The sequence below is a fragment of the Semicossyphus pulcher genome, unplaced genomic scaffold, assembly GCF_022749685.1.
Source record: "Semicossyphus pulcher isolate SPU_LCO1_2020_fin unplaced genomic scaffold, fSemPul1.0.p SCAF_7, whole genome shotgun sequence".
NCBI classification, from domain to species: domain Eukaryota; kingdom Metazoa; phylum Chordata; class Actinopteri; order Labriformes; family Labridae; genus Semicossyphus; species Semicossyphus pulcher.
The window spans coordinates 21877040-21889376 of record NW_027211748.1 but is presented as its reverse complement, the minus strand read 5'-3'; the positions used below and the strand labels follow the sequence as shown (position 1 = coordinate 21889376).

The 12337-nt window shown below is 42.2% G+C and overlaps 1 protein-coding gene across 1 annotated transcript; it reads left to right on the top strand.

Moving 5' to 3' along the window:
- The first annotated feature begins 6992 nt into the window (after window positions 1-6992).
- Window positions 6993-11145, top strand: LOC138612083 (uncharacterized). The gene is made up of 6 exons (XM_069685393.1): window positions 6993-7043; window positions 7788-7868; window positions 7978-8468; window positions 8859-8934; window positions 9970-10098; window positions 10183-11145. Exons 3-6 carry the CDS (start codon window positions 8012-8014, stop codon window positions 10562-10564), a joined length of 1044 nt encoding a protein of 347 aa, XP_069541494.1. The 5' UTR covers window positions 6993-7043; window positions 7788-7868; window positions 7978-8011; the 3' UTR covers window positions 10565-11145.
- Window positions 11146-12337: the final 1192 nt, after the last annotated feature.

The following is a 12337-nucleotide window of genomic DNA, read 5'->3' as shown; positions in this document are numbered from 1 at the left end:
AGCGGTTGTTATTGATTAAGCTTGGCCAATAGTGTATCTACAAATAAGTGGGCTGGGTAAAGGGTGAAGTAGTCATGAAGAGGGCCAAGTGTCAGCCCAACAATGAAGGTGTTCTCTGAATTACACGTGGTGCTCGAGTTTTAAACAGCACTTGCAGTAATCCAACTATTCTCCACATTTGGTGCTAATCAGGACTTCCATTGAGTCATACCTCAATGTGTAAAGAATCAGGTTACATGAATAACCTATCTCAGTCAACACAACTAATATTCTATTTGGATATTGATGCATATGTTCATGTTGTACATGTTAAAAACAGTTTACCTACCTTGTAGTGTAACATGGAAGTACAAAGAGAAGTGTACAGTTTGAGAACCTTCAGCACTGTGGTACAAACCTGTCCATACACACAGTGCCTGGAAACATTTGCCTCTAACCCCTCCCTTCTAAAGAAAAGATCTTTCTAGCTACTCACAGATTTGTCTACACTTTGATTTTAACAACATTCAGATTGATATGCAGCCGTACTGTACGATTTATTTAAGTAAGTAAGTTCGCTTTGTAATCAGTGACTGAGGATTAATATATCTATTCAATTATATCGTAATACAAATAAACAAATGATACATCAGGCAAGACAACACAAATGCACTCACACATACACACACAAAAGCTCTCCTAGGCCATACCCACATACCCCCCCAGGACATAGCAGAAAACATACAGTAGCTGATTTTACACATACCCACAAAGAGCTATTTACATTTATACATTTGTAAACGTCTGATACATCATTTTAACTTCTCAGGTATTATTAAAGGCCAGAGCAGGTTGTTTGAAGATGATTGACGCGAGATGTCTTAAAGAGATGAAAAGAGTTTATAGATCTCATTGTCAGATTGTCACAGTTTCCATTTCCTGGTTTCATTCATTCATTCATTCTCTGCCTCGGCCATGCATCAGCTTCCCTCTGCTCTGCTTCAGTCAGGACAATCACACACACCTGTCGTCTCATCAGCACACACACACCTGGCTGCAATCACTCTGCCACTATAAAGACTCCGGTTTCACTCACACTCATTGCCAGATTGTTCTTCGACATCCTGATGCAAGACTCTCCAGCGTTTCCCGATTGGATTACCTGTTGCTCTTCTCTTTCGCCTGCTACCCGGTAAAATACCCTGCCTTCTGTACCAGACTACGAGACTTTGTTCAGTCCTCCTGTTTCTCTGCCAGTTTGAGGTGTGTGTTGTTTTACCACATCAGTGGTGGATTTTTTTCCGCAACGCATCATCTCCGTGGAGAGAATACAGGGATTACGTCTGTGCCTGCTGTTTACTGTGTTTCCTGTCAGCTTGTATCTCTGCCTGAAGCTTTTCAGTAAAAGACACTGTGAACTGTACCTGGTTGTCTGTGTGTTGCATTTGGGTCCTCCGCCGGCACATTACACAGATAGTTCCAATCAGATGGAGCTTTAAATTTAAAAGCACAACGCCCATATTCTTTGTGAATTCTAGGGATGAAGAAAAAAGGATATTCAGTGTGCCTCAGACTGTATGAAGTCCTTTTATGGGATTAAATATATTTAAGTAGGAAGGATAGATAAATGAAATGCCTTTAAATACAATAAAGGGCACTTTTATATGCTCTTTATTGTAATGTTGCACTTCCACTTTGCTGCTGTAACACTGTAAATGTCCCCACTGCAGGATGAATAAAGGATTACTTTATCTTAAAATTAAATTGCAATTATTGCATTGAAGTCTTGTTGATTTAGGTGTTAGCCACATTAGCGACTCGTGCATAGAGCAGTGATGGGTTCTATTAGGACACCTCAAAACAAATCTACAGAGACTACTCAAGACTATGTTAAGTGGATGAAGGTTCGTTTCGGAGGTATAGATAGATGCTTTATTGATCCCGAGGGAAATTTAGGAGCTACTGAGGCTGCCGCTCATGTCAGCGCCGGAAACGCATGGGTTTAAAATTAATACGCATAAAACATGAAACAAGTAGCTGCAGATGCACCACTGTTAGCTACGGTCTCTGCTACTTTGTAATTCTGGTTCAGCTTTTTAGTGAATTCAAAGTTGGCGAGAAATGAACTCTTTCTCTTTGACACATTTTTCTGACTTTATGCGTACGTGTTTTTCACCAAGTGTAACCATGAAGTCGAAGCAGAAACAAACAGCTTACCAGTTTGTACGGGGTAACGTTGGGTTCTTTAAACTACACATGGATTGTGGACCATTTGCAACAGCGCCACCCTTGAAGGAAACAACCGCGCATTCAATGTCAATAATGCTACAATAGGAAACACCACAACAATATTTTTCGCTGTGCATTATATTTAATTGATAATGATTCCTTTTATTCTGTCTTAACAAAACTGATACTGAGATGAATGTGCAAAGTAGCACCAGGTTACTCCTGCTTCCTCTTCCTGCTCAGCTTCCGGCAGCACAGTTTGAAGCATTTTACAGTCACTATCACAAAAACCAGCACAACAGTTGCCAGAAAAGCGATCACATCTAGGCAGAAGTACTGGAACCAGTGGAGGTCACGGACGGCAGCTCTGAGATGTTTTGCTCCTTTGTGCCGCATCCCAAATTCTGTCCAGAACACAGAGAGGTGTGCAGCCACGCCCACCTTCTCCCCCAGGAACTGATGGGCTATGGTGTCAAAGTGCCAGTACATCAGCCTGCACATCAACGGCTCCAGGAGAGCCACCTGTAGGTCAGAGGCAACATACCACAATAAAGGTGAGAGTTTAATTATATTAAGTTAATAATAAAACAGTCCATGCTTATCTGGCTGTAAGTGCTCACCACAGTATTAATCAGTCTCTCCTTGAAGTTCATTTTATCTGTGTATCCAGTGAAGAAGCGGGGCACGTATGAGAGCAAACATGCTCAATGGGTGACATGTCCGGTGAGTATGCTGGCCATGAACTGGGATGTTTTCAGCTTCCAAGAATTGTGTACAGATCCTTGCAACATGGGGCCGTGCATTATCATGCTGCAACATGAGGTGATGGTTGTGAATGAAGGGCACAACAATGGGCCTCAGGATCTCGTCACGGTATCATTAAAAATGCCATCAATAAAATGCACCTGTGTTCGTTGTCCATACCATACCATACCTGCCCATACCTTAACCCCTCCGCCACCATGGGCCACTCGATTCACAACCTTGACATCAGCAAAAACGTTCACCCACACGGCCCCATACTGTCTGCCATCTGCCCTGTTCAGTGAAAACCGGGATTCATCCGAGAACAGAACACCTCTCCAAAGTGCCAGACGCCATCGAATGTGAGCATTTGTCCACTCAAGTCAACTCAGACGATCTTGGAGGTGAAGCTGCTGGATGTGGAGGTCCTGGGCTGGTGTGGTTACACTTGGTCTGCGGTTATGAGGCCGGTTGGATGTACTGCCAAATTCTCTGAAACACCTTTGGAGACGGCGTATGGTAGAGAAATTAACATTCAATTCACGGGCAACAGCTCTGGTGGACATTCCTGCAATCAGCATGCCAATTGCACGCTCCCTCAAAACTTGCGACATCTGTGGCATTGTGCTGTGTGATAAAACTGCACATTTTAGAGTGGCCTTTTATTGTGGCCAGCCTAAGGCACACCTGTGCAATAATCATGCTGTCTAATCAACATCTTGATATGCCACACCTGTGAGGTGGATGGATTATCTCGGCTAAGGAGAAGTGCTCACTAACACAGATTTAGACAAATTTGTGAACAATATTTGAGAGAAATAGGCCTTTTGAGTGCATAGAAGAAGTCTTAGATCTTTGAGTTCAGCTCATGAAAAAATGGGAGCAAAAACAAAAGTGTTGCGTTTATATTTTTCTTCAGTGTAGATGGATGACGTGTCTCCATATTTGACGTGTATTTTGATTTTATAGTTTGACCCATGTCTCATCTGTTAACATGGAGGAGGCGGGCTTTATGACCTATACTGCAGCCAGTCAGCAGGGGGCGATAGAGAGGGTTTGGCTTCACATTTAGGGAGCTGTCATGTCGTCCATCTTTTAATGCTCAAGAGAAGCAGGCACGGTCAAAACTAACGCCTCATTAATCCAGATTAAAGTGCACAGCTAAAGTGTTCATTGGACGAAACACCTGTTTCTGTGTCTGTACTCACCTGCTGTGCCAGATGTGTGATGAGTGTATTATTGAACAGTGAATAAATGTTCTTCATATTCATTATGAAAGTCTGTTCAGATTTTTCCAAGATGTCCTTGTTTGTGGACATGACATGATCAATATCAGCCTTGGTGTAAGGGACAGGATATGTCACAGTGTCGTAGTGTTTCCCTGGACCCATCCGCATGCTGAACTCTGGTATCACCACTGTCACACTGTGTCCGCGGCGGCCCATTTCTTGGGCATGGGCTTTTATATCCACCCAGTGACTCCCATCCATGGGTATCACCAGCAGTTTGCCCAGGTAAGGTGGAGAAGCAGAGTCACTAGCAGGACTGGTGATGACGGCTTCAGCCTTTATGGTCTTATCTTCAGAAACGTTCGCCTGCACATCCATGCTCATCAGCAGGAACACAAACACGGCAGCTTTCCACATTGTTTACTTTCCCCTGTGTGAAGCTAGAAATAGACCAGAGTGAGAGGTAAGAAACACCTCATTCTCTGTCCTTTGAATGCTCCTGTAAACCACTCCTCTGTGATTTTGTACAGTTATGAGTTTGTCTGTGTGTGTGTTCAAAGTCCTCGTGGGACTTGCTAATTAAGCTATAGAGCAATCAAACATACTGTTTTACGCTCATGAAAGAAAGCGTTCACACCTGGTACTGCGCCTAAGGGACTGGAGAAGAGTTCAGTAGAGGAAACGGCAGTGTTTTGCAGACTCAGGGTTATGTCTGGTTCAATATACAAACATAGGTAGGCCGGGTAAAGGGTGAAGTGGTTTCAGGCCAACGCCACCTCTGATTGTAGCACTGTGTGTATGTGCACTGCAGTAATCCAACTACTCTCCACATTTGGTGCTAATCAGGACGTCCATTGAGTCATACCTCGTGTGAAGAATGACTCACTTCCATTGTAACGTTTAAATACATCCAGCACTGTACAGTTTGAAACCCTTTACCTGCTCAGCACTGTAGTACAAACCTGTCCATACAAGCAATGCCTGGAAACACTTGAAAGACGATATCCCCTCGAACAATAAGTGTCACACCTGTTTATCTAGATTTCAGACACAGTGTTTTAAAACACGTTAGGGCGGTGGAGTAAAAGCAGTCATGGGAGCTATCCACTAAGATGGATTAACATTGAGATATTGTTCTTCAGTAAGTTGAACAAGTTGGCATGGAAGTTTTCACAGCAAGAGTACAATAGTAACTGGGTCCTTATGTTGAAGAGGGGCCTGTGTCAAAATCTCCCTTTTTGTTCAGGGATTAAAGCACGAAAATCATTTGATTTATTTGGGGGGGGGGAATTCCCAACACTAACCCTTGACAGGTGCAAAACAAAGTAGCCGAATATAACTCCTCTGGGACATTTTTAAGTCCTGCAAATTGTTGATATTTTGAAAAGGGTGACAAGAAACATACACCGATCAGCCATAACATTATGAACACTGGCAGGTGAATAACATTATGTCATTACAATGACATGTTAGGCAACAAGTGAACATTTTGTCCTTTGTTGTCCAAGTTGAAGTGTTGGAAGCAGGAACAATGGACAAGCAATGTGAGCTACTTTTGACAAGGGCCAAATTGTGATGGCTAAATGACTGGGTCAGAGCATCGCCGAAACTATAGCTCTTGTGGGGTGTTCCCAGTCTGCAGTGGTCAATACCTACCAAAAGGTTTACCTGTCTTCCCCAGGTAGGGTAAAACATGGCACAAGGATGTCCCACCTTTAAAGTCATTTATAGGAATTCAAAGTATCTGCTCCTAATGTCTTTGTGCCAAATGCCTCAGCACAGCTTCATGGGTCGGGGCTGTTTTGGTCACAAAAGGGGAACCAACACAATATGAGATAGGTGGTCATAATGTTATGGCTGATTGGTGTAAGTACAGGTGTTATGGGGGTCTGGGGGCACTCTCCGGAAGGAGAAAAAAATGTTTATTTAAATTTGCAAATGAAGCTTTTTGAGTGTTTTGAGTTTAGGATACTATGAAAAAAACAGCATCTGCTTTATACAAATAAGTGACAAACTTGAACCTTTAACTAACTTATTGTATGTGGGTATGTTATGTGTCATGTAACAAATGTGTCAATTCTATATGTTAAATTGTTTGTGAGCATGTCTGTGTGCTGTCCGGTGGGCCGTCTTGTGAGGTGTCCTGTAATTGTAATATTTGTTGTATGTTTATTTTTAATGGATGGATGAAATTAAGCTATTGTGCTAATTCTGCAAATTTACTTTGAAGCATATTGCTGATAGATTGATTAATGTGCACTGTCCTAATTCAATATATAAATAAACTAACTCTTTACTTAATCAGTCTACAAGGAGTATTACAAACGTTACTGAGAGAAGTAAAGTACAAAAAAGTATTTGCATAAGGGGTAAAAGGGCTCATCATGTAGACTGGCCCATTTAGAATGATATCTGGGATCATGAGTATTGATGCATTCATGTGTTAACTTTAATGTTGTAGCTATATAAAATAAGTATATATATTATGTTACTTTACATACTCCTGGATGGCTTGTGAATTTCCCCATAGTGAGCTTTATTGATTATTTATTTATTCATTAAGTTTTGTTGATCTGAATATGTGAAATAACTTAATATGTCATTCAGTTCAGCATATGAGCTCATTGGGGGAAAATATAAATAAATAAAATGATAAATGGCGCTTGAACGGCAGTTGCTATCGTTTAAACGTCTGTCCAGTTGGTGGCGCCAAAGCGCCATTTTGTCCTAAAAAAAACCTGAAAAGAAGAAGAACGTACAACCTGTGTTCTCCACCGCAGCGCGCGCAGCTTTAAGTACGTTCGAGCACAACAAAGCACTGGGTCCGCGAGCTCACAGTGGCACGAGCCAGTATGTAAACAAGTAAGCGCCTTGCTATTTGGTAGTTAAAGATGTAAGTAAAACAGTCATGAACGTGTTACGTGAACTGTGAACAATTTGAGATGATGTAAGTTTTAAATCATAGCGGATAGCTTCAGCGCTGAATATCAGCGACGATGTTAAAGCTTCGGTCAGTTGTTTTTTATTTGTTGCCATTTTAGTTTGGCTAGCTTAACGTGAGCAAATATGCTACAATCAGCTAAACAACAGGAGTAGTTTATGGATTGCAGACATTTTAGGGGTCAACTAAACTCAACTAAATCACCAGCTTCTGGGCCTGAGACCGACACTGGCTGATGTCTCTCAAGTCCACTTTTCTGTATCAGTTCGATGATCGGATTCATTTTAAGTTAGTGTGGGAAAACCCCTCTTTAAATATCAGCTGAAACGGCAGTGCAGTCCTGTAGTCTGGTTCTCCGTCACAACTTGTTGATGCGGTCTTCTGGAGGAGCCCTGTGTAAAAAGCTAGTTTTAGCTTTTTAATCATATAAATTCAGATCGTGCTTACATGATGCATCCTTTTTTAATACGATGCCTTGCAGAAATATTCGTCCTCTTGTAATTTCCCATATGTGCTCGTGTTAAAACTGCAAGTTTTATTGGGGTTATATTTAAAGAACCAACACGAGACAGTCCATATTTTTGGAGTAGGTAGGTTCTGTTTTTTTTCTCCTTTCCACTGTTTTGATTATCTTCCTGTAAAACATGTTGTCTTCAAATTTACAGGCCTGTTACTGACTGCTGGTATGAGGCTGATGGCTTGGAGTCGTTCATTCATAAGTCTGTTGTAAGAGTAGAATATCACAGGTAAGAATATGTAACTTAGGTTAAGTTTTGAAATAAGATAAAGCGATGCACCAATGTATTAGACTTAAAAAATGTCATCAAAGGTATTCACTGTTGTTCTGTCTCACAGGTCTTTAGAGATTTGTCTAAATTGGAAAAGACCCATGTATCCACGACGCTCCTCCAGAGGACCAAAGCCCTCCCCGACGACTCTCCAGAGGAGCCCCAGCCCAAATGACATTATCCAGCGCAGGTCCATGGGCAAGAGACAGAGGAAGACAGGGCTGCAGAAGACCAATTCCAGCAAAAGTGCCATTAATACAGATGAGGGAAGAGGCTGTGACATTTTGGACATCATCAACAGGACACACAGTGCTAAAGGTGTTATCGAGGGTGTTATCAAGGATGAAGGAAAGTGTGTAGAAGTAGCAGATAAAGGAGTGGACGAGTCAGATGAAGATTGTGTCTCTGTTAGCAGCATAGCTTCTGGTCCTTCCCTCCTCTCTAAGGCCACGCCAAAGACAGCAAAGCCGTCGCTGGGCTTGTGCTCAGCATGTCAGAAGCTCTACCAGAAGGCAAAGAGAATGAAAGCACCGATCAAAGACAAACTCTTAGACAACGGTGAGTGCTCTCCCTCCTTGTTTCAGCACAAGAAATAAAATGTGATGTGTGTGAGATGTCCGTGAGGGGAATTTGGTCGCTGCTCCAGCAAATACACAGAAGATCTATCAATTAATTGTACCTGTAATGAGCTGCAGATGTCTTGCTAGCTGGGCCATGCACACACTGCCCAATGTTTCTGTTATATATTTGTATATTACATATTATTAAATCATTTACAACAGCTGACGACAATGTAAGCACTCATTGATTGCTAGTTGGATGAGACATGATACACCGTACAGAAACCGAATAAGGAGACGCCTGCTAACCATGATGCAGCACAGAAGTCTATATTCGGTGCACAGGAGCGCTAACATGTTTCATCTTTCTTTCTGGTTCCTTCTTAAGATCCCAAGTCCCTGACATGTGACCAGTGGGTCCTGATCAAGAGCTGGAGGCCGAGGAAGCTGCCTGATACCAGAGGGTAAGACTTCCTGTGTTTGTTTTATTTAAGCTGAAATGGTCCAAAACCAATTATTTCCACCCAGTACCAGTCGATACCTTGACCTCTGTATCAGGTGATGCTGAGTACAGATCCAATTCCAGTGAGAATGAAAAAAGATACACATATTATTTAACATCTGTAGGACAATACCACTAATCCTCTTTATTACAGGGCTGTGTTAAATACTTGATTCTGATTGGTTAATTACGGCATTCTGAAGTCTGTTATTTCTCGATAACAGACTGTTGTTATGAAGAACAGACTGTTGCTAGCAATGCGGCTGTAATCACACGATCCTAAGGACTAACTGTAATCATATCAATCTGTCGAAAGAATACGGGCTACTGCAAGTTTCAAATCGCTGGAGGCACAATATTTTTTAAGGGTGAGACAAGTGTTAAACTATCATTTTAATTTAAATGTGTTGCAGAGAGGCTCCGGCCTACACATCACACACAAACGAAAGTATCAGATATCTTCGCTTGGTACAGATCCCTCAAAAATCACACCATAATAATCAATGTAAAAATGATCATTCCCTTTAATATCGCAAATCATATCGAAATCACAATTTAAGTCAAAACAATCGCAATTAGGTATCACCTCGGGTCCTGCTCACCCTGTCGGGGTTCCATTCCACGATAACAACGTGCTCACTATACATGATCCCTTACATGGCAACCATAGCCTGTTTTTAAAAAAAATGGACGTAGCCACAGTTACGTCACCCATTGGTTTCTTACTGCGTAAATGAAGCCTCGAGTTCAGGTTATGGTAGCCACCATGTGGGTATCTGGAGCCAGAATTGATCATAATTGGAAGAGAAGATGGAGCTGGAGAGGAGCGAGGGGTTGGCAAACTCCAAGTTATGAAGGCTAAACAGGAAACGCCAGTACTGTGCCTCCAAACTATGCATGGAATCTTTATCACATCAACTGTAGTTGTTATTTCTAGTATCAGTAGCCATGGCGTTCTTGTGCTGTCTGTTGATTGTAACCCTGTTCTTATTGTCAGGAAGCTTTTGACACATGTGACGCTGGTTAAAAGAAGACTCCGGTTGAAGAACGGAGCAAAGCAAATTGAGCAGCGTGTGAAGGATGGAGAATCAGCAGCCTGCTCGAGGCCGCACATGTTCCTCCAGAGGTAAAACTTCTGTACACAGAACACAAAGTCCCTTGCTTGATTTTATAAAAAGTGACCTGAACGTGGTGCTTTTATTTGTGTCAGGAACCTCAGACGGCTTGTCAAAGTACCGGTTAAAAGGGGGGTGAAGAAGAACAGGAAGAAGAGGAGAAGAGACGATTCTCAAGGCTCACAAGCTGCTAAGCAGCAGCGTCTCCACCATCAACACACCAGCACAACTAACATCAACAGTCATCACCCAACCAGCGCTCACAGTAGCAGCCCCGCATTGGAGAGTTGTAGCGAACAGGAAACGAACACTGTGACTGTCCAGATGATTCCCTGTTCAGTCACGCTGGAACCCGTCGGAGGCGTCACAGCAACGGCGAACGCAGCGAAGAAGAAGAAGGCGACGAGGGGCGGATTCAGAGACTTGCTGTCCCAGCTGCGAGGAAACAGCAGCATGATCGTGAGAGAGACGCGTTAGCAAGGTGACTGGCTGTTCTTTTAGGCTGCACATTAACGGCTGTGGTGTTATCGAGGCACTGATGCAGCGCCACTTCTGTTCTGTTCTGAATACCACTCTGTAAATATCTGTTACCTCTCACCTGGATGCATGAACCTGTGTTCATTAGAAGAAGTACTGCAGCAGTTGCACATATTTATATTTCTATTTATTTAAAGTTTGATTCTGCTGGTCTACATACCTGTTGTTTCTTCTTCATTTGAATTTTTTCGCCTTATTCCTACAACAGACTCGTTTAACATCACCTGTAGATGTGGATAACATGATTTAAATAACTAAATACTAACTCAATACAAATGTCTTAACAGTGCAAAAGTTAAATGTTTTATTCTTTTTAGTGTACTTTTTCCCACAATGCAATGCACTAAAGAAAAAGATATGTTAAATTGGCAGTGACATTTTGAAATATCAGTTTGATATCTGACAATGTACAATCATTTCCTCATAGTATACATTGTAAGGTATGTTGTTATTGCTACAATAACTTCAATGGTAAGTTAACAGTGTACATATGTATTTGGTCATTTTGGACTAAGGGCCTTTCTGCCTGTAAAAATAAAAAACATTTTTTCTTTACCAAAAATATTGAATGGATTAATATTTGCACCGGACACATGTTAACAAGTTGGAGTATTAATTTATTTAGACTCTGTTCTCTAGACGCCCACATGGTGGCGCCACTTCATCAGAGACCCAGCACTCATAAGCAGTCAGTGTGCACAATGGCCCTATCTCCACACTCAGGGACTCAAAGACATTGAGGAGCGTACTCGGTAAGTGTGAGTGCTTAGAGCTGTCCCACTTTTCAATCACTAAGTGCATAAGGGCACTGGTGTGAACTTTTCAACACACAATTGTGCACTTTAGGTGAGTCCGCATGTCTGCAGACTTTCCTGTAGGACTCAGCCAGAGTTCATAGTAGGGATGCTCAATATTGGATTTTTCCCCGATATTTTCCAACCCTTTTTGCAGATTGCTTATATATTAGGCACATGTTTTTCCCACCTAATAGCAGAGAACATCAAGGGCCCAGCGCAAGTGTCATTGCTATCTTCCACGCATCGTAGTCGTCAATTTCACACCCAGCGCCCACGTTGTGTAAAAAGCAAGTCATCTTGGGCCACAGTTAGTGCCCATGGGTGTGTTGGTTTTTAAATGAGGTGTGGTCAGGCAAACGGGTGGCGCGTTGCTATCTAGAGGACGTAGAAAGCGACCGTGCCTTAGACCAACAAACATCTGGTCCAAAGTCTGAGGCGCAATCTGTATTGGCTATTTAGAGGGCGCATTATGGACATACATCGGCGAGTTTACAACACGAGTCTGCTTGTCACTCACACGGGGACGCACAGCAGCGCTTCTACTCCTAAGGAAAAAGTGGTGCGTTTGCAGATACAGTTAAAAAATGTTTAAGGGACAGACTGCAAGCTTTGGTTTCCCTCGTCTCATTAAATCATGATACTGCTTTCGGTTTGTTACCGATCTGCTGAGAAGTGCAGAAAGGATCTATCGGATCCATCCTTCACGGCCCAACGTATCCCAAGAGGCATTGCGCGCCAACTCAAACGATATGGCGGACTTTTAAACGGCAGAGGAATACACCTGTATGTAAAAATGTTCGGTTTCAACTCAATCGAAAAACTAATGTTACATATGGTTAAGAAAACAAAAGGGCCATTGAAAACGAGCTATCCAATAATAGGTTAACCTACTCGACGTTAGTTATGCTAGCTAGTT